The 23888-nt window shown below is 35.0% G+C and overlaps 1 protein-coding gene across 1 annotated transcript in view; it reads left to right on the top strand.

Moving 5' to 3' along the window:
- LOC148950660 (actin-histidine N-methyltransferase-like) overlaps nt 1–23888 on the top strand; it is a 243758-nt gene that overhangs the window by 21515 nt on the left and 198355 nt on the right. Inside the window, exons 3-6 of the mRNA XM_089092544.1 lie at nt 3497–3724; nt 9511–9702; nt 20609–20673; nt 23784–23842. Of these exons, the coding sequence (XP_088948670.1) occupies nt 3497–3724; nt 9511–9702; nt 20609–20673; nt 23784–23842 (544 nt within the window). The remainder of the gene's footprint in view (nt 1–3496; nt 3725–9510; nt 9703–20608; nt 20674–23783; nt 23843–23888) is intronic.

Below are 23888 nucleotides of genomic sequence, written 5' to 3'. Positions count from 1 at the left end.
GGAGTTGAGAGCTCTGTAAAATTCGTCTTTTGATTCGTCGGTGGCGTCATTGGTGGGTGCGTAGCATACTATTACTGACAGTTTCGCATGCGCCCGATGAAGCGGGCTTTCAGGATTCTATGTGACACCGGTGTTCACTGTAGTAGAGCTTGGGAAGTCTGTTTTGTCATCATTAGGGCTACTCCGTATTCACGCTTTTGCTGCGATCCACTGTGTATAATGGTCACATCTCCATCCAGTTTATTTGATCCAGATCCTAGCCATCGAACTTCCGACAGAGCCAGAAGGTCGAGGTGGTAATCTTCCAGTGCTCTTAGCACTTGTTCAGTCTTGGAGTCTTGAGACATTGTGCGGACGTATCAGAAACCAAATTTGAGGTATTGTTTCGCATTCATAAATCTTGTCCGTGGGCATGCAGAGGTCGTCATCAAAAGGGGGTTCGAAAATCCGAGGTTCAAACTTGATGTTTCGATTGCAGTTAGGATATCCCCCGAGGGCAGGCCTTTGAGGTCCCGGGTGTGGGTCGCAAGCTCACAGCCCAACCCTCCCTCTTTATCCTGGCTTGGGACAGGCTGCATACGCAGGCAAGGCACGGAAAGCAAAAAGAACTAGTTTTGCGTCGACCTAGAATGTGCAACTTCGCATATACTGTTCAGCTTTTTTTTTTCTCTACAATATGGTTTAAAAATCATTTCTGTTGCAATTTGTTGGGGATCAAACTCTAGTTTGCATGTAATATGAATAAGTTCTTGCTTTTCTTACTCTGTTTGTCCATTTTCAATTTTCATTCCTTTGGAGAAATCTTAGGGGCAAATTATAGTGTGCAACCCTGTTAGTGGTTTTTGTTTGTTGTTGCCACATGTCTTTTGCATATATTTTGTAACAAAAAAGAATAAAAAACAGAGATAGTTTATTCAAGGTCCTTTTACTTACAAGCAAGAAGACCATTTCCAATGCTATTGTTACTAAAATCTGTTATCAACTTTGTCATGAAGAATGAAAATATGATGTGCTGTACAATTTAAAAACGAAACTGAAAAATATAAATAACAAAACTATACAGCATATTACATACTACTACTTACAGACCATTCCAGCATCAAGCCGCCTAAGACCAATGCAGCTGAGTAATCTCCTCCTCCATTTCAATCTATTGAAAGCTTCCTTCTTAACCCCCTCCCAAGGCTCAACTTGCATTCGAAAAGTAAATTTGACGAGATTCATGCTAAATATATTCTGATTTGGCTTGATCATTAGCTGCCTCTTATTTGATTGTTAAGCAAAGGGTTAAGGTTACGTAATAGCACAGAGATCAGATAGAAAAAACAGAAACGAATATACCTTGAAATTCTTCGATCAATGCTCTCCAAATATAATAATCACTGATGTTGGAATTGTGTCCCAGTCACCTTTTCATGTTCCTTATAGGGTCAGTTCACTATATACAGAATTTAGCTGATTTTTTGGGCTTGACATTATTTTTGAACTTATTCCTCATCAATCGGTTCATAATTCTAAGTTAAAAAAAAAGAAAAAGATACTGAAACAGCAAACTTGTGTATTTTAGCTTTAGTATATATCAAACTTTTGTATATAATGTATATAGGCTATATATTGTCTTATTAGAAGGGCTGGAAATACAACTCTGGCAGCAGTAATTATTGTATTTGGAAAGAGAACTGAATGGGAATCGAATGTCATTTTTTTTCCTATCTGATTTATGTAGTGCAAGTAACCTTAACCAAGCTAGTGACCGAAAACAGCGAGCTTTATCAGGAGAAAAAAACAACTTGGTGGTTGTATGAATTGGATGTTTAAAAACAAAAAAAATTTTAAACAAGAAAAACGGGTTTTAATTTTCTATAAAGCAGTGAAATACAAAACAATTAATTATGCACAAAAGCTCCGAATATTTCGGCCCCACATCCGGGATCCTTTCTCAAAGGAAAAAAATAAAATAAATAAATAAAATAAAAAAACTTAACTTACCTCACAATAAAACATACTAAACACATAAAGAGAAATAAAAAAAGAAAAAATAAAAATAAATAAGAAAAAACAAAACTCACATATTAAATAAACACTTCCATGCACTGAATGTCTATAATGATTCAACTCGCCTCCTCCCAGTATATAAATGGAAATATATTAAATAAACACTTCCATGCACTGAATGTCTATAATGATTAATATTGTTGTATGAAAAATCAGGCTGTTTTATAAATCCCGACTCATCTGTCTGATTAAATTTTGGATTATCTGAAGGTTTTATAGAACATTTCTGTAAACAAAAAAATATTTTGTCAAACTGCGGAAATCTGAAGTATGATTCCACTATTGTGCTTTAATAAACTAATGTAATACCGTTTTACAGTTTATTTGTAAACACAATAGCATAAAAAAATTGCTTGCTTTTTCACAGTGACTAACAGTTTTACTAATTACTTTTAATTTTCTAATATATGTTTAGCCTTTATATTTTTCTTATACCTATTCCTTATATTCTAAAGCTTGGTTTTTAGATTGTACTACAAATCATGATTTATTCCACATGACCAAAATTCAGGTTAGTCAATATTATGATTTCCAATACCAGAGAAAAATATTGCTAACAATTGTCAGCACCAATGGCGTGGAAGATACCTTCTAATGTTTCTCTATGAAAGAATACAAAGGAGGCTTTCATGAATTTTAAACTCAGGTTTGTGAGAAGGAAAATTATTTACTCCATCCCTGATCCGAAACCGAAATTAACCAAATATCTGATCCACGACGGAATCTTTCATTTGGCAGCAGGGGTAGCAATACAGCATTTTTTAGTATGAAACACTGGTTAGCCAGGTTAGCAGGTTAGCACCTGTTAAATGGCAGTTTTAAAATTGTAATACGGCTAATTTCTATTGATTCTATGGGAGAAGGGGGGTTACCTTACTTGAACCCGTATGTGACAGAAGGAAAGCTGTAGGAGTAACTAAAGTTCTGATGGACAATGATGGATTTTGTCCAGCAAAACGACCAAACGATGTTTCTATGTGAATTTTAGCTATTACATCTGAATAAAACTATGATTTTCTTAAATCTATCTAGCATGTATCCTCTAGAACTCACCTTCCCTTCTGCAAAATGTTAAAATAATGCCTCAAATTTCGCTCTCATGTTTTGATCTCCCCCTTAAAGATTGGAGCTGTGTGAACCTATATCCCAAACCAAATACATGCCCAAACAAAGACATGTTTTATCATGTTTTTTTTCTCTCTAGAGCTATAGCAAACGTCAGATAGATTTTTTTTATTTTATTGAAGCAAAATACCTGGGCAGCTGACAAAGTAGCTACCAGGTAAAGGCGTAACAATGACAAAAAATGTTTTTGATTATTTATTTTATAAGTAAAGAAATTTAATCATGGAAAGTAGATAAGATATACAAGACAAAGTAAACATTTGTTTTTACGTTGGGTTGCTTGGGATTATCTTATAAAATTTTCTCCTTTTTTTAGAGGTTTCCAAGACGACAGACAAATGTTGTGACAGGAGGAAAGACAATGGGCAACTGGTGAAGTGGCTCCAAGATAACGGCGCGAAAATTGTTAATTTAAAAATAGAAGAATACGATGGACTAGGCAACGGACTGAAAGCCACTACAAAGATAAAGAAGCAAGATTTGTCAATTCTCATCCCTAAGAAAACTATGATTACGTCTGAAAGTGCAATCAGTTCAACTATAGGTGAGGTCGAAAATACACAAGACGTTTAAAATACACACAAAAAAAAATATTCAGGTGAATAACCTTGGATCAAATAACCAGAATATGTACAATTCCTGATAATATTCAGCCTGTGATCTGCCTTTTTAGTGTTTATCTAATTTATTGTAAACATTCATATTTGACCTGGTTTAAGCCATGTCGTTATGAACGAATTATGATCGATTATGAATGAATGATTATGAATGAATGATTATGAGATTATAAATGATTTACCCCTGTGAACGTACTTAGTGTGCTACTTAAATTTTTTACACTGGTAACGAAAGCACTAAATAAAAAGGCAAAAGTGTATCCAGGATTTTGGTTCGGGGGGGGGGGGATTAAAAAAAAAATTATGAAACACATCAAAAACATGTTTATATGCATTCTTGTTGCGTTTTTACGAGTCGAACAATTCAATTCAATGCTATCAAATACATACTATTATCCGCCGATATACTAATTTTAGCTTCAAAACTGTAACAAGTCAAATGCTTATCTAATTTTGTAATACTTGACAAATAATTTGGAGTCCGCTTCCGGCTGTATCGCCATGAATCGTAGCGTTGTTCAAAAGAGAGTCGCGTCATCTTATCAATGCATCCATAAAATTAATTTAAAAAGCCAACGAAAGCAGTCTTATTCGGATGCAGAAAGAGGTGGAAACAAAGATTCAATTATTTACCTTGTGGCTGTTAATCATGGCAGAACTAAAGTTCTGCCTAAAGTGTCTAATACCCTATTATTCTATGACATCAAATAAAGGTTTATAGTATTTGGTCGAAAACAGATTTTTGATATTTACTTTTTTTTAGTCCTGCCTCATTCCTGCACTGCCGCAGTATGTATGTCGCTTGCCGCACTGCCGACAGTCTCTACTGATTCTTTAACGCTTATTGCCAAGTCAACAAATGTCCTAAAAAACTTCAAACCCCAATGAGTCTTGAAAAGGGGTTTTAAGTTATGCCCCGTGACATATGTTTTATGAAAGGGGTGGTATATGAGCTTTAGAGGAGGCTCATTTGACTGGAGATTGAAACTTTTTAATAATCAAAGTGATCGGAGAACAGCTAGCCAGAATTTTCTGTCAGCCAGATAACAGATAGGTGGAATTTTTTATGCGGAGGGGGGGGGGCTGAAACTCTAAAACCCCCACCCTCTCCCTACGGATACAGCCTTGGATATAAGAAGGGTTCACTCATAATGGATTTGTAAAATAGGTAGGAAAAATTATTAAGGGTCTAATTCTTCATAGCTACCTTTATTACGGTATGATTATTCATAGCCCTTTGGAAAATGATATTCAGAGGGCTATAACTCAGCCTATTTAAAATTCTCTTGAATAACTCAACCTATATCAAAATGCAGAGGATGGTTCAGAAACTAAGTGGAAAATAATTGAGTTAATTTATTTTTATAGAAATTAACACATATTAATTTATATATGGTAACACAATTATTATACAATGTGAGCATCTATTTTGCTCTTCTTAGATTCACTTTGGAAGTTTTTTTTTTTTTTTTTTTTTTTTTTTTTTTTTTTTTTTTTTTTTTTTTTAGCACCGAGGACGACTTTGGTGGAGGGTCATTGTCGAAATATTTGCTTATTCTTCGTCTTCATATTTTTCTATTGGCAAACAAAATCCTCTTTTTCTCACCTATTTGATTTTATTTTTCATTTTTTATATTCTTTCCTGTCTTGGTTTCGTACAACACAATTATTGCAATAAAAATTGATTTTATTGAGCATTATAATTAAAAAGTACCCCAATTTTCTAACTACTGTCATTAACAATTTAAACGTTTTTAAATAAACAAAAAATCGCGAAGAAAGGAAACGAGGACAATTAAGAGCCAGTGAAAAAATTGAAAAATTATGCAAATATTTCGGTCAAGACCTCCGCTTGACCGTCCTCAGTGCAGAAAAAAACTGATAAAAATATAAAAACCAAACCTTAAAATAAAAACACGAAACTAAAATTGGACGACCCTTTCCTAGTAGCGGTGAAAGGGTAACTGAATAAAAAACACAAGTCTAAATGGCATTTCAGAATTTCATTTTGCGTAAAGCATTTTTAAAGGCTGATCGCTTTCCAGTTTGATTGTTATCGGAGACTCTATTCGATTGCACAATATAACTTTGTGGGTGTATGTAAAAACGATCAGAATTAATAATTTTGTCATAAATGGGACTTAGAAAAATTTCTCCAGTGTCTCTATTGAGAGCTACCTTTTGGTGAATGTGCTGTTTCAACTGCCTCCCTAAAAACTTACGTGAGACCTTTAACGGGGGCAACGATAGAGGCCTCGTCAAACAAAATGAAATGGTATGGACTCTCGTACACATGTTGCGCCAAGGCGGAATCAAAAACCTCAGGCCTTTGGAGTAACCTCATTGCCTTGTCGATTGAGGACTTGTGCTCAGATAACCTCTCCCCTAATTGCTGTTGGGTTCTACCAACATAAAAACAGCCACAAGAACAAGGAATTCTATAAACACCACTACCCAGAATGGGGCTGGTTTTATCTTTGCCGTTGTTAAAAAAGTTCTGTGTAATATTTGAATTTTTAAAGGCGACGCTAAGTTTATGTTTTTTAAGGATTCTTTTCAATTTGTCACTCAATTTAGGAATGTAGGGTAGAACAGGGAAAAGTTTCTTATCATCCACCAATGGGACGGTATCTGTTGGGGCTTGTGGACCTGATGCACTCCCCTCTGCCTTTTTTCGTCTTCTGTCTATAATGGTCTCAAGTAATTTTATAGGGTAGCTATTGCAAAATAAAATGTCCTTAATATAGTTCAATTCTGAGTCTATGTGAGGCTCTGAGCATATTCTTATTACTCGGTCAACCAAAGAAATAACAACTCCTCTTTTTATGCAGGGAGAGTGGTTGGAGGAAAAATGCAAATACCTATCGTTATGCGTAGGCTTTCTATAAATAGAAAATTCAAGGCCAAGAGACTTATTGAAAATTAAAACATCTAGGAAAGGAAGTTTGTGGTTATGTTCTAGTTCTAAAGTGAACTGAAGGTTAGAGTCCAAAGTGTTTAGATGAGTTAAAAAGAAGTTAAGTGACTCTCCTCCATGCTCCCACAGAGAAATAACATCATCCACAAACCTACCCCAGAGACGGTGTTTCATCGGAAAATTTTCCAGAGCAGAGATTTCTATGAATTCCATATAAAAAGTTGCCAAAAATGGTGAAAGACTTGTACCCATGGGTAAACCCATAATTTGGGTGAAAAATTGATTATTATATCGGAAATATGAGGAGAACCTGTTGCAAAGACGGACGAGACGCATAATAGTTTATATATCCAGTGTTTTGTAGTCTATTTGATCAATATTATCTTCTAATTTCCTTTGAAGAGCTAGTTCACATTTTTTAATATCGCAAGACGTATACAAAGAAATGGCATCGAAACTGGCCAAAATTGTATCTTTTTTTATTTCAATGTCTTTTAATTTTTCAACAAGGTGAACTGAATTTCTTATGTATGAAGTTTGTGTTTGCATAAGGGGGCGACGTTTTTAAAGTTTACCCCTCTTACTTAGACTAGCATCTCTTGCGCATGTCTTTATTTATTTCTTCAAGTTTCTCCATTTATTCATTTCTCGTCATATTTATTCTTTATTGTAAACTGTATTCTTCAGTGGTTCGTAAAAGAAAAGATCCATTAGGGATAAGCAAGATGAGCATGTTGGCCTATTTGTTTGAGATACTTCGAGCGGACCGAAATGTGTAACGAACTGCTCTTCAAAATTGTGGAAGTCTTGTTGGAGATGAAGATAATCTGAATTAGTTTGTTGTGGTAATTGTGGAGTAACTTCATACAATAACGTTTTTTTAGATGATTATCACCTGTTAATGTTTGATAAAAATTACCTTCTGTCTGCCTACTTTTGGACAACTGCGTTTCTGCTTCTTAAGAGTTCTCAGGCCAATATTTTCTAGAAAATTCTTCATTTCTTTTACTTTTTTGTCCTTCCTCTCATGTTAGTTTTAATAGTATCTAATCGAAAAGTTCAAAAGCACAAATCATTTATTTCAGGTGCAAATAGGCTATTAAATTTCAAATTTGTCAAAATTTGGAGATAATTATTGCCTGTTACTGTTCTGAAAAAAATTCCTTACTGTCAGCTTACTCTTGGACCTTAGTGTTGCTCTTTAAGACTGTTCAAATCTTTAATTTCTAGAAAATCCACAATTTCTTATTTGTTTACCTGTCCTAACTCTCAGGTTGATTTTAGCAAAGAAGCAAGTAGAATAACAGCTCAAAACCCTAAATCCGGCTTTCGCCAACGACATAATGTTCTTTTGCACTAGGGTGCAACTTGGATCCGTTTAATTTTAGGATTTTATCACCTGTTACTGAGGTGCAAAAACATATCTAATGTCAACCTGCTTTTGGACCACAGAGTTTCTTTTCAAGATTCATCAAATCTTTTATTCCTAATTTTTTTTTTTTTTTTTATTTTTTTTTGTCATAACTTTTACGTTGAGTTTTAGTAGAAAAGTGTCTAATTTTCAAGTTCAAAAGCGCAAGTCATTTGATTCTGGTGAAAATATTGGATTGTCTTGGATGCTTAGATAGACAGTTTATCATATACGTCTGATTCGTTTAATTTCAGCCCACAAGAGCTTTTGAAAAAAGCTGCATTATTTGTAACTTAAAAAGTTACTAAAAAACCACTTAGCAGACAAGAGGCTAGAAGAATAAGTCAACATTGTATGTAACATATTAGGATAAATGAGTTGTGTCGTTTAAATGACCATAATTTAGCTGGTGAGAGAAGAAATAATGAAAACTGAAACAAGTTTTCTGCACAATTGCTTCGCCTCTCCATCGATTTGTGAGGTGTGTGAAATCTATCGATGCTTCTACTTCCATACTGCTTTCCTTTTCATTGATTTCCAACCAATATTTCTCAATTAAAAAAAAGAAGTAAATTAAAAAAAATTATTTCGGTAGGGGGCAAAGCTGAATCTTAGCAACTGAAGGACTGCGAAATCGTTATGTTGGAAATATAAAGCCGTAGGACTGAAAAATACAGCATGTCAAGACTTGTAGAGGGATCATAAACCTCGAATGCTCTGTGACAGTACTGCCATCTATTTATGAAATCACAATATAGAGACGGCGTTATAATTCTGCATTGAATTGTTCCAAACGGGTTCCGTTACGCTAATAGATATTCAAAAGGAATGAGCTATTAAAACTTAAAAAAAAAAAATATAATAATAATGCCAAAGTATTGATAGTATCTTGGGCCACTAGGTGCTTTATCTCCCTCAGAGAAGCTAGAGTTTTTAGGAAAAAAAAAATTGGCAATACGGTTCCGGATGATGAATCGGACACATAACTCTTATTTTATGGCAGAAAACACACACACACAGATAGGGCCTTTGTATATAAACCACTTTCACCAGAGTGCCATTAGTACTTCCAGGGGCGCCAATACACGAAACTATAAAGGGGAGACAAGGATTTTTTTTTAATAAAGATACAAAAAAACTGATTTTTTTAAAATTCGGAAAGTGGGAATTTTTTGTTTTTCTATTTTTTCAATTGAAAAAAAATAATTTTTCAAAATCTTGGGGGGGGGGAAATTGCCCTCCTCCCTCTTTCCTTCAAATTGACGCCTCTTGGGCGCTTTGGTAACAAGAAAACGTAAATCCTTCAACACAGGGTTTACATCCTTTTACTGCTGGATATTCCAGGCTAAGAAAGTTTGATAAAAAAAAATTCCTATGTTTTTTAGGACATATAATAAAGGCAGATATTCTTCTTGGTCAAATGCCAAACGTAAGCCTAGCGTTATATCTAGTCAATGAATCGTTAGATCTAAGTTCATTTTGGACCCCTTATATTAAGACCCTGCCAAGAGAGTTTACTACAGTGTTTTACTTTGAAGAAGAGCATCTGGAACTTCTTCAAAAATCAGCCTTCTTTGGTAAGCTTTTCAATTTCTTCCATTCTTTTCTGATTAAGTTCATTGTTTTCCCTCTGTGCACGAAATAGCGTTGATTGTAAGCAGTGGCGTCGTTTGGGGGTGGCAAGGGGGGGGGGACAGTTGACCCCCCAATAAATTGGAAGCTATAATATAGCCCATGCCCCTTGAATCTATGGATGTGGAACTTTTTTGCCCCCTCAATAAAAATGCTGGAGCTACGCCCCTGATCACTCAATAATTTACAGCTAAACATGAAGTATAGTATAGGTTTGATAAATAAGTTAAAGAACGTAAAATAATAGGGTAATAGCTTGTATGAATTAGTTTGAGTTTTTTATGTATCCACTATACTCTCTCTCTATATCCACTATACCGGCAGCTACTAAAAGAGCAATTCTTCCCACTTGGAAAATCAGATGTAAAATCATCATAGGAGGTTGTTACTCCTATGCACATAATAAATAAATGAAACCGAAACAAACAGAAATTAAAATAAGTCAAACTGAAAACGAGCAGAAATTAATCTGAATAGGGTTCGAAACCCTATGATTTCTAAGAGCCAGAATATAATTTGTACTTTACTGAAAAAAAAAATTTTTCACTTTTATAACTTTAAGAAATAAAAAATTAATTAAAATTTTAAGGAATAAATATCAGCACATGTATATTAAACTGACGATGCACATTTTTTTCCGTAAAGCCGTTTGAACTTTTTTAAGTAAAGAAGTAATTATGTTCTGGATTTTCAAAAGCATAGGGCCTAGAACCTTATTCGGATTCAAATCCAATCGGTCTCAATATAAATTACTTTATTTTCTGTAAGTTTTGGGTTTTATTTTTTTGTTGACACCGATTAGGGGTTTTTACGTGCTTGGTAGATTATTTGATTCTATTTTTGTTCATTTTTGGTTTAATGGAGTTCTTTACTTTTTTTTGAAAAACTTATTTTGTGCAAAAAGTTATTTTAATTAATAATTTGAAAAGGGTAACTTTACTTTCTTTACTTATTCGTAATAATAGAAGTGATTCGAATTTTTGTTATCCAGTGCTTTGGAACGAAAATACTAACAAATAATTGATTATCGTTAATTATATATCGTGCATATTATATATCGTTAATACTATAATTACAGCAGAATAACTACCAGGAATAAATATAAAAACAATAAACTGTATTACATGGATTGTTGATGAAACATTTGGAGATAAAAGTGTTTTATAAGTTTTTATATTTAATTTACTTTTATTTTTGGCCTGTATGATTATAAAGTGGACACTCGGAGATAGGTGTTAAGTTTGAGTAGAAAAATACTATTTTTTTCAACAAAATATAGCTGCATGGTGATAGACTCCAGCACTTTCGATGCGTCCTTAGATAAACTAGATCTTATTTCGTTTTTCTAATGAATTCTCACCAAAATAAGCTCTTGAATGATATTTTTTGTTCCATTATTCTGGTTTCTTTTTATACTACAAAATTCATAGCGCCAGCCAATTCAAAACTTAGGGCCTGGTATACTACTATTCAACCATTCATCTAGTTCTTCTGTCCAAAGTTGTGTCTGTTGAAGTTTCTTTTAAAGGAATCAACAGAAGGGCTGCCTCCGGTCTGTTGACACAGCAGGGGTTGGACACGGAATTTTTATTTAGGGGAAGGGGTTTTCTTGAACCTTTACATGGTCTTGAATTGGGTATTTTCGTTTACAGTTTCGTTCATTATGGGGTTTGGATTCAAACACGGCTTTGATTATGATCTCGATTGTATGAAACAGTGGTTCCCAAACTATACTTAATCTTGACCCTTTTTGTATATTAATTAACAAACTTTTTCCACAAAATAAGTTTTTCATAAAAAAAGTAAAGAACTACATTAAATCAAAGATGAACAAAAATATAATCAAATAATAAACCAAGCATATAACTACCACAAATCGCTATCAATAAATATATGAAACACAAAACAAACAGAGATTAACAACATTTTCTATAAAAACCTTAATACCTAATTTCCAGAACTTTAAGCTACGTTGAACAAAATGCCTATCTCAAAATTTTGATTGAAAAAAGGGCACTGACCCTTTCAATTTCCAATCGAATGAGCCCTTTTTGAAGTTTCTACAACACCACTTTCTATAAGAACCTTATATGCCCCCAGGGCATAACTTACAACCCTTACCCTGGGGGCTGGGAGGGACGGGTGTGGTCATCCTCAAACACCTAATTTCTAAAACTTTCAAATATGTTGAAAATAATGGCTATCTCAAAATTTTGATTGGATGTGCTTGGGGAAATAGTGGGAGTAAGAGGAGGGATAGTTGCCCTCCAATCACTTTCTAGTATTGAAAGAGTACTAGCCCTTTCAATTTCCAATCGAATGAACCCTTTTTTAAGTTTCTACGACATTCTGCAAAAACCTTATATGCCCCAAGGGTATAACTTGCAACCCTTGCCCTAAGGGCTGTTGGGGGGGGGGGGGTGGGTGTCATCCTGAAGGACATAATTTCCAGAACTTTAAACTATGTTGAAAAAAATGGCTATCTCAAAATTTTTGATTGGATGTGTCTGGGAAAATGGTGGGCGTGAGAGGTTTTTGAAGTTTCTGTGATAACACTATCTATAAAAACCTTATATGACCCCAGGGCATAACTTACAACCCTTGCCCTGAGGGGTGTGGGGGGTTTGTCATCCTCCAGAACTTTCAACTACGTTGAAAAAAATGGCTCTCGAAATTTTGATTGGATGTGTTTGGGGAAATGGCGGGCGTGAGAGAGGGTTAGTTGCCCTCCAATCACATTCGACTATTAAGAAGGGTACTAGCCCTTTCAATTTCCAATCGAATGAGCCCTTTTTGAAGTTTCTACGACAACCCTTTCTATAAAAACCTTACATGCCCCCAGGGCATAACTTACAACCCTTATCCTGAGGGCTCTGGGCGGGTTGTCATCCCCAAAGACCTAATTTCCAGAACTTTCAACTACGTTGAACAAAATAGCTATCTCAAAATTTGGATTGGATGTGTTTGGGGAAATAGTGGGCGTTAGAGGGGGATTAGTCGCCCTCCATTCACTTTCAACTATTAAAGAGGACACTAGCCCTTTCAATTTCCAATTGAATGAGCCCTTTTTGAAGTTTTTACGAGAACACTATCAATAAAAACCTTATATGCCCCCAGGGCATAACTTACAACCCTTGCCCTTTGGGGTGTGGGGGGTTAGTCATCTTCAAAGACACAATTTACAGAACTTTCAAGTACGTTGAACAAAATGGCTATCTGAAAATTTTGATTTGATGTGTTTAGGGAGATGGTGAGCGTGAGAGGGGGGGGGGGTAGTTGCTCTCCAACCATTTTCGACTATTAAAAAGGGCTCTAGCTTCTTTAATTTCCAATCAAATGAGTCCTGTTTGAAGTTTGTACGACAATGCTTTCTATAAAAAACATTATATGCCCCCAGAGCATAACTTACAACCCTGGCCCTCACGGCTGCGGGGGGGGGGGTGTCATCCTCAAAGACCTCATTTCCAGAACTTTCAACTACGTTGAACAAAATTTCTATCTCAAAGTTTTGATTGGAGTGTTTTGGGAAATGGTGGGCGCGAAAGGGGGCGTTAGTTGTCCTCCATTTCTTTCGACTATTGAAAAGGGCACTAGCCCTTTCAATTTCCAATCGAATGAGCCCTTTTTGAAGTTTGTGCGACGACGCTTTCTATAAAAACCTTATATGCCCCCAGGGTATAATTTATAACCCTTGCCCTGAGGGCTGTGGGGGGAGTGTCCTCCTGAAAGACATAATTTCCAGATTTTTCAACTACGTTGAGTAAAGTTGCTATCTCAAAATTTTAATTGGATATGTTTGAGGAAATGATGGGCGTGGAAAGGGTGTTAGTTCCCTTCCAGTCATCATCGGCTATTAAAAAGGGCACTATCCCTTTCAATTTCCAATCGAATGAGCCCTTTTTGAAGTTTCTACGACAACTCCTTCGATACGAAGTGCCCTGGTCTAAAAACCAAACAAAAAATAAATATTACATTGTGCCAACATCGTTCTTTACTTAGGCAGCGCTATTGCGCTGCCTATGATACCAGATAAATATATTAAAGTGATGATTACTATTTACGAGAATAACATTGCTACGGTTACGGTAGGAAATGAGGTTTGCAGCTGGTTTCGTATTAAATCAGGAGGTTGGCCGGGTTGCGTTCTATCCCCATTTATATGGATCGTTTTGATGGACTTTGTCCCAAGGAACACGGCCAAGGCTAAGGAAGATCATGGAATCAAATGAGAAGTAAGACTCTCCTAGACTTAGATTATGCTGATATATATATATATATATATATATATATATATATATATATATATATATATATATATATATATATATATATATATATATATACTCAGGCGGTGTCCTAACTATCTCAACCTTTCTCTCATTATAGCCCAAGAAAACTGGATTGACCCACATTTTTCGTACAGTTTATTTTGTGAGATAGGGTCAGTCGGTTACCCAAACAATCCATAGGCAATTTCTCTTGAAAACATCTAGCAATCCTTCTCCATTGTTCAGACCGCCAACGTTTCAGAACCATACTTGACCACTGTCATCCCTGTGGCTTACAATATTCTATATACAATAATCTTGGTGCTCAGACTTATCTTCCAATTCTTCCAAACTATTTTCAATTTTGAAAAAACCCTTGGGTCATGGCTATTCTACTTTTCATATGTTCAATGTAACCACCGTCTTTACTAATAATACTACCTAGGTAATATATATATATATATATATATATATATATATATATATATATATATATATATATATATATATATATATATATATATATATATATATATATATATGATTCAAACAGAATTCATATATATATATATATATATATATATATATATATATATATATATATATATATATATATATATATATATATATATATATATATATATATATATATATATATATATATATGAATTCTGTTTGAATTCTATCCCAATTCTTTAAGAACGACTCCTGAAACACTATGTTCGTCTAATTAGAACAATAAGAAGCTTTTATATTTAACTACTAAAATACTTTAGCGACATGCTGAGGAGGAGCAACCCCCCTCATATACGTAATAATATCTGTTGGTTTTAAGTTTTAATGTTGCTCCATACTTTCAGTTGAAAAAACTTGTATTTTTATTTAATCATTTAAAGAATCGGTCTTGAGGGGCCTTAACCTTCCTCACAATTACTGCAACCCTAGGTATGGTATGAAACGGAGCAGAACATTTTTTTTTCCTTTTGTGAATTTTTATGATAAGAAAACGAAAACAGTATGATAAGAATTTACGAAAGCAGTTATGGATACAAACTTTTGCAATTTTGTTGGTATAACAATCTAGTCATAACCAACGCGGTGTTTGGTCATAAAATGGCTCATAATTTAACAGGGTATTCACGTGATAAGACAGCAAGCCTTATTGATTATGTTATAGTAAACTGAAGATTGGTAGGATCAATACAGCATACTAGGGTATATAGGAGTGCTGTTATTGATGTTAAAAGTAAAGATCACCATCTGGTTGTGTCAAGGGTTAGTTTAAAGCTCAAATTTCGGAAGGGTAACTACCTCCCGGGAAGTTATGATGTTGGTAGACTCCAGGATAAGAATTTGAGAGAAACTTTCAAGGAACAGTTGAATACTGAACTTAAGAATCTAAAATTTGACAACGTGGAAGATGGTTGGAATAATTTTAGAAAAACAAATTGTGAAGTTGCTGATGGTGTCTTAGGGAAGAAATTTAAGACTTCAGCTAGGAATATTAGTGAAAAGGCTTTGTGTTTAATAGAGAGGAGAAGGGGCTTTTACAAGAATTATCTGAGTTATAGATAATATGAAAACAAAAGGAATGTAAAGAGAGTGGAGAAACCATTAAAATATGAACTAAGGAGATGTGAAGTGGAGGCCATGAATAAAATTGCCGAGGATCTGGAAGATGCAGCTAGACGGCATAATAGTAAAATATTGTACTGGCATGTCAATAAATTGAGAGGGAGTAGTCAATCCGGACTTTGCCCAGTCAAAGATAGAAATGGGGCCACAATTAGCGATAAGGAAAGAATTAAAGATAGATGGGCAGAACATTTTGAGAATTTGCTAAACCGAGATAGATTTGCAAGAAAAGATATAGAGGAAAATGAAAAAGTTTGTGATACCTTGGATGTGAAGGAAGATTTTTTTTGCGAGGAAGAATTAATGACAGTACTAAAAGGATTAAAAAATAATAAGGATCCAGGTGCTGATAGGGTACTAAATGAGTTTCTTAAATATGGTGTCTCTGAGGTTCGAAACACGTTAGTGAAGATTATGAATATGATTTTTGAAAAAAAGGAAGTAGCAATTGATTCGAGAAATACATGAATTAAGCCAATTTACAAGAAAAGTGATAAAAGTGAGTGTGGTAACTATCGTGGCCTTAGTCTAGTCTGTTTAGGTAGCTAATTATTTAATAACATTATACATTTTAGACTAGGATGATACCGTATAAAAAGTTTCAAGAGGAGAACAGTGTGGCTTAAGAAAAGGTAGAGGATGTTTCACCCCAAATTTCACTCTCAGGTCAATAATTGAGAAGTTCCTTACTTTTCAATGACCCTTGATCCCTAATTTTATAGTTTATGAGCAAGCGTTTGATTCTGTTGATAGAAGAGTTATATAGCAAAGGTTTTATCCTTGTATGGTATACCAGACAAATATATTAAAATGATTAGTGCTATGTGCGAGAATAACACTGCTGCGGTTAAGTAGGAAATGAGGTTAGCAGCTGGTTTTGTATTAAATCAGAAGTTAAGCAGGGCTGTGTTGTACCGCCCTTTATATGGATTATTTTTATGGATTTTTTATTAAAAAGCTCAGGAAAGGCAATGGGAGACCATGGAATCAAATGGGGAGGAACAAGCCTCCTGGACTTAGATTATGCTGATGGTTTAAGCATCCTAGAGGAAAGTGTGAGCAAAATGAATGAATTTTTAGAGGTCTTGCGAGTACAGGGTGCTAGAATAGATTTTAAAATCGATTCTAGAATAGATAATGTTAAGAAGACTAAGTCACTAAGGCTAGGAATAAGTGAAGATGAAAGGTGACGTTGGGTAATGAAAAGATTGATCAAGTGGGCAGCTTCACTTGCCTTGGTAATATTATTAGTTGAGTCGGTGTGAGAAGTGAAGATGTTAAAAGAAAAATAAACAAGGTTCAGGGTGTTTTTTTCACAGTTAAAAAGAGTTTAGAAGAACAGGAAGATAAGTATGCAAACCAAAATTGGAACATTGGAAGGTACAGTAATGAAAGTAGTCAAACATGGCTCTGAAGAACGGGTGCTTTGAAAGGCGGATGAAGATTTGCTAGATGTATTCCAGAGAAATTGCTTAAGGATTGTTCATGGTACCCGGCTGACTGGCCGTATTTCAAACAATAGGCTGTATGAAAAATTTGGTTTGATACTGCTCTAGGACTATTAAAAAAGAAAGGTTGAAGTGTCTAGGGCATGTTGCGCGGACGTAGGCTTACAGATTACCGAAGATTGCTCTTTTTGGCCAACCGTCAAAAACTAAACAGAAAGCAGGTTGTCCTCTTTTAGGGTGGGAGGACGTCATAAAGAAAGATTTAAAGGAAATGGGAACTTCCTGGGAGGGTGTAAAAAGGGAGGCTTTGAATAGATTGGGATGGAGGAGGAGTGTGTGTAGCTGTGTTGGCCTCAGGTGGCTTGGTGCTGCGGTGAGTTGTTAGGAGTAGTAGTAGTATGATAAGAAAATCCTTAAATTTCACAATTTTACCCTTGAAAAATGTTACTAAACATAAATATTTTGCAGCTTGTAAGTTTTGTTGACTATATTCAGGCCCATTCGCATGACTTTTCGTGACAGAGGCAAAACTTTGCAAAATGAATAAAATTGGGTGAATTATATGGAAACTAGACCTTTATAGTAATAATCCTATAACTATAAATATTTAGATTTTTAGGTTATCTCTTTGAAGCTAACATTCCCCAAATCTCACATTACAAATGGGAGTCATTAACTGTTAAATATACTTCGTTAGATAATGGTAATATAACGAGATTTGAATGTTTATATATTAAAATGCTAAATATTAATGTTAGATATATTTTTTTTTATGGGTTGGAGGCTTATTGTAAAACTCGAATTCCGTAATTTCGAATTGTTACTTAAGATTATTAAAATCAAATATCGTATTGACGGCAATTCACTGTCAATTTTCAGATGCAAAATTAAATTTGGGTCAAAGAGGGCTTGGGGTAGGTTATAATTGGAATCTATTGAAGATAGTCATTTAGTTACATATGAATGATTAATATATAGTTATTTGGGACTACTCTCCACCCTGAATGTCCCTAAATAAGGTCCTCGAATTTCACAGACTACATCCTTATGATTGGGTTCTGATTTTACATCCTTCCCTTTTTCAACAAAGTGTAGTATCATTACTCGCTTCGTGTCATGTAGCTTGTAATTTAGATTATAGCTTTTAATTTAAACTTTTGCGGGTTGGATGGTTTCTGTAATGCTAGATAATATCATTTCTATGCTGATTGGATGAGTTATACAACCTATAGCTCCTCTAATTTTGAAAAACGGGAAATTTACATAGCTTAGGGCCTTTAGCCCTGGGGCTGCGTGTGTTTTGTCATTCTCAGAGAGATATTTATTGGATTTTCAATTGTTTGAGCAAAATGGTTATCTCAGGTTTGTTATCCGATGACATTGGGGTATATGGAGGGTGTGCGTGGGGCCTTGGAGGTTTTGGGCGTCAGAGATACATTTTACACTTTGAATAATGCGTATTCAAGTTCCTCACAAAGCTTCAGTTTTAACTGTTTAAGATATGGCTTCCTTTTCTACGAAAATATATCTATGTAAAGTGGGCCATCCGCATTGGCAGTCACCTTTGGGCTGTATGGCCATATCCCCAATGGAGGCACATCTTTGGGCCTTATAATCTTTCTCAGGGAAATGGATATCTCAAAATTTTGCACAATGCCATGGGGGTGCCAGGGGTAAAAGAGCGCAGGAGGAGGGCTATGTGCTCTCCAATAAGTTTCGGTCCTTAAAGAGAGGCTAGAATTTTGAATTGTTGATTGGCTAAGGTCACTCCAAAGTTTATACAACCACCCTTTTTGCAAAATGACCGGGGAAAAATAATATTACATAAGAGACACGTTGCTCTTTGCTTAGTCACCGGTAGTGTTTTGCTGTTCACGTATTTCTCTTCAGTCAAACTCAAGGTAAAATTAAACTGCCTTGATTTTGGCTTTCTTGCTTCTATGTAGCAACCGTGACAACCCTGTTAGTTTTGCTTTGAGCAGTTTTTCTTGTCAGATCACGACATATCCATTAGCTGCTATAATTGACTTCCTGTAATCAATGTCCGCTTTAGAGGCTAAAGTTTCTTACAGATGAACACAATTTTAAAATTATCAATAAAAGTGAAAGTTTTAAACAGCGGAAAAGAATGAGTTTTTCATAACGAAAGTTGTCAAAATAAGGTTCTTCTGTAAAAATTCTTATTTGAATTCGGTTTAAAACCCTTGGTCACTTAAAAATTTATCTCACCAAATGATACACTATAGTTCACAACGACTGCGGTAACACAAAATGTGTTACATGCTAAAAATATAATTTTTTTTCAAAACGTCGGGAAAACATTGCTTCGATTATCCCCGATTTTTTTGCGGTTGCTTTGAATTTCCTCACATGATAATTGGTTTCCTCGAAATTTTTCCAAAGATAAACGTTTGAAAACACACGAAAGCTAAAGCGAAATATAAGTTAATAGTCATTGTTAATATCCGGGGAGATTTCAGAGGTTCCCATTTTCTCTAGATGAAATCCATGGAAATCCAGAAGAATCAGGGGTAGAGGAAGTACTGACTGAACAGTGTTTGAACTGTTCTCCGGGTTTTTTTTTGGTTTTTTTTATCATTGAGACCTATAATTTGTTCAAAGAAATTTTAGTTTCAGGTACATAGAAAGGCGGAAAAAAATTCTGGTGCCAACGGCTCTGTTTCCCAACTACTTACGTGAGTAGGGAAAGAGGCTCCCTACTCAAATATATTTCGGAAAAAAATTGAAACTGCTAAATATCTGAGAAACAAAATAAAATCTTCGAAAATGTATGAGATCGGTCGGTAAAGCTTGCTTACTTGGAGGAGAATGACATTAAATTCCCGTTCTAGAAAATATGCTACAGAACTCCTTTTGAGTCACCTCAGAAGACCTTGTTGAAGAAAGCCATAACTAAAAGTCTTTTGACTTGCTTTCATTTTCTTCAACATATTTTAGGCTGATATAAGAGGATACTAATGAAGCATGGATTGCCCTGATTGGTTGAAGATAGATTGAATTTCCCGAAGCTTCGTTTGGTTGATCTAAGAATGTCTCCTTGAATCATGGATTCCCCAAGCTCGCATGCCAGATATAAACCGTTTTTGAAGATGAAGCCAGTATCTAGACGACCCATTCATTTTTAAATAATAATAACGACTAAAACTACACAAGCTACAATCAGGGCCGCATTTGGGGCCGGGGGGATCAGTTTGATGCCCCCCCCCCCGAAATGTGTCTGTGACTCATACAAAACTAACGGACATACATGTAAACAAATTTTGTTTCGTTTTGGAAAGTTTTTTTTTGGAAAAACCACGAACAAATATGCTGAATACGGCCGTGACTGCAATAATAATAATGCTAGCTTAAAAGTTTGCTTTTTAACTTGCGTGTAAATAACATGTTATGTATTACTGAAAACCTGTCAGGTTAAAACATTCTAGGAATTGCCTTATATTAATAAATTAAATTCTGATATGTTCTTTTTCCTTTTCTAGAAGAAATCGTGAAGATCTATGTAAGCATAGCTAGGCAGTATTCTTATATCTTCAAGGTTATACAGGTATGTAATATTATATAAACGTAGAGTAAAATAAGTCGCACCGTCTAGCTGTCTAATGGACTAACCCATTGTTTTTCTTGATGAAAGAAATTCTCAATCGGAATTTCGCCTTTCCACAGGCAGTTCCTTGTAGAAAGTTGTTGATCATTATGGATATCTTGTCTCCCAGTTACAGCCAGCAATATGTAGCCATCGGTATTTAGAGTTCGTTCTGCCTTAAGAACGTATAAAGTAGCCTACTTATAGTCTCCGTCACGCCTAAAGGTCATGTCTCTTATTTTTCCCTGTTCTGAAATAATTACTAAAAACCATTTGCTAAGCTGTTCTCAATATCAGAATAAGCAGTGCAATGTTAATCAGGAGGATCGGAGTTTAATTGAACATGCATTACCCTGCTGATACTCCCTCCGAGAACAACCTTGAAAATATTTTTGGCAATTATAACAAAAGTTTAAACATTTCTGATATATCTTTTAGGCGTGACAGGAGGGTTACTTTGCGTATTTTTGCAGGTTTAACATTGTTAGACGATTTTGTGATGTAATTGGGAACCCACAAATGTTTTTTTTTTTTTTAATAAAATTCTATGAAACAGTAGCATTTTTTTGAAAAAAAAAATACAAGCGTTATGGTGATCACCTTCGAACATTTTTACAAAAAAGGTTACTATCTTATAATTGTGACCTATAGGCTGTTCCTGACTGATTTTGTCTTACAACCCTTTACCTTTGCTTGCCAAGTTACTCCTTAACTTATCAGGTTACTTGTTAACTAACTCCTTTATCTGTCTCTCATTTACTCCTTTGCTTGTCGAGTATCTTTTTAACTTAGGATGTCACTTATTAACTCATTTGTTTACCTTCATTTTCTAAATATTTACTCCTTTGCTTACTCCTTTGTTTGTCAAGTTAATTCTGAACTTACCAAGTTACTTTTTAACTTGCTCCTATACCTCTTGCTGACTTACTTGCTCGTTGCTCATTTATTTTACTTGTGTTGCTTACTTGCTTTGTTTGTCAAGTTACTTCTTTACATACTCCTTTACCTGTTACTCATTTACTTATTTATTTGCTTGTCAAGTTGCTTCTTAAATTGCAAAGTTACTCATTAAATTACTCAATTACCTGTTACTCATTTTCTCCCTTACTTGCCAAGCTGCTCCTTAATTTGTCAAACGGCTTTGTAACTTGCTCCTTTATCTGTTACTCATTTACTTATTTATCCACTCCTTTGCTTTTCAAGTTACCCCTTAACTTGTCAAGCAACCTGTTAACATGCTCCTCTACTCTTACTCATTACTCCTTTTTTTAATTTGTTAATTGTCTTTTGTTATGCTTATGTATAAAAATGCAGTGATCTTGAAGACCTCATCTTCGGTTGCAAGTTTTATTAAGATAGGTAACAACCATCATCGTTTTTATAGGCAACAACCATGGACAATCGTTTTTATGAGGAATGTATGTGAAGTTTCAAGTTAAAACTAAGAAAAGCACAAAGATATGTGGCTTTGGATCATTTTGCTCTGAAAGGATGTAAATTATTTGATTTTGTTTCCTGTTTTTTTAAGGGAAATATAATAAATTCCTGGGTCACTTCGCGTTTACGAAACGACGTAAACGCAAAGTGAAAAAGAAAGCATTGTTGCACTGACCAGATGTTGGAAATTTACAGCAAACTTCGCTTTCGCAGCAAATACATGAGTTAGATGCTCAAGTTAGAATGGAATAAGAGCCAAATATAAATAATAAATCAACCATAGGCGGCTCAACAAATAAAAATAGGAATGCTTGTTTCATTTCAGTGCTACTTTTTTTTAATCTGTTATTAACACGACTTGGCGCAGATGACGTGGTTTTACCCTACTCATTGCGTCTAGTGTGAAAGAGCGGTTTAGACGACTTATGTATCTAGATTGACGGGGACCGTATACCAAAATTGCCTCTACTAAGTAGCCTGCATGGTGGTAAGAGAAAGGATGGATTTACATTATTTGTAACCATAAACCACCGATCCGTTAATATGAGTCGTTTTTAAGCAAGATTATTTCTACTTTGATAATCTCTCTCATATGACTCTAACTTCTAAAATTTTGTACTTTTCATTGTCTCGGTACATTTCAGTGTTCTGGTTCATATTGTGTTTCCCAACATTTCAGTGTTTCTTTGTTACGAAAGTCCATAACCCTTGGAACAATGCTGTTGGAAGTGTAGCTATATACTTCCCTTAGGACAAAGGGGTTGGAAGTGTATCTATAGCTTACACACATTATATAACCTATGCAGAAAAAAAAGTCGTGAAGTAGAAAAATAGTTGTATGTAACTGCACATGGAGGCTGGAAAAGTGGTATAAGGTGCATCATCATATCTGCAAGGTGGTTTGAAAAAAAGCACACCTCCCGAATTTTTCTAAGATGACAGTTATAGCTTAAGCCGTCCTATTTATTTATTCTTTATTATTTTATTCCAGAAAATTGAAAAAAAATTGTTATTTTTATGCGCCGCAATGCTTAGAAATATTTCAACTTCAAGGCTAATGCACAAATTACTGATATGTAGAGGTAACTATTCCACAGAATTACATAAATGGACAGGATTTGCTTTAACACTCATCCCTCCAATTATATTTTGAGATGTCTGGAATTCACTATTGATAATTAGTTAGCTATGAGACACTAACATAGTAAATGGAAAAGTGGAATGGAAAAAAATATTCCACGAGCCTGAGAGGAATGCTCATCAGATTTTGTGAGAGCTTAGAAGGCTTCTGTTTTCTGTTATTTGTCCTTGTTGTATTGGTGCAGGGTAAGGAGCAGGTCAGGCTTGCGGAATACCGACCTTTCTCAGAAAAGTTGAAAATTCGGCTTTTCTTTGCGGTTCATGTGTAAATTGCTCTCCTATCCCCCCTCCTCCGCAATCAAGGTGAGTCAGAACATCATTAAATAATATTCTAGTTCTGTTTCTCTGTGAATGCTCCAAGATGAAGTTAAAGAAAATATAATTTGGTTCTACCCTCGAATTATGTCATGCGCGATATTTTTCAGTAAAATCTTGCCATTTCCCGTTATTCTTGCTTAATACGCGTCTCTCCTATCAAGTCTTATTTTTTACAGATGTCAACTAACGCAGGGCTCAAAAATCTTAGGAGTGGTTTTACTTATGATCGATTTCGGTAAGTTGCTATTTTTGGCTTCCAATCGTTTTCCTTCTTTTTCTCC

Source organism: Artemia sp. Qi Xiang Cuo, chromosome 7, assembly GCF_049724085.1.
Source record: "Artemia sp. Qi Xiang Cuo chromosome 7, ASM4972408v1, whole genome shotgun sequence".
Taxonomy (NCBI): domain Eukaryota; kingdom Metazoa; phylum Arthropoda; class Branchiopoda; order Anostraca; family Artemiidae; genus Artemia; species Artemia sp. Qi Xiang Cuo.
Note: the sequence above shows the minus strand (reverse complement) of the source record. Positions and strands in the feature narration are given on the sequence as shown.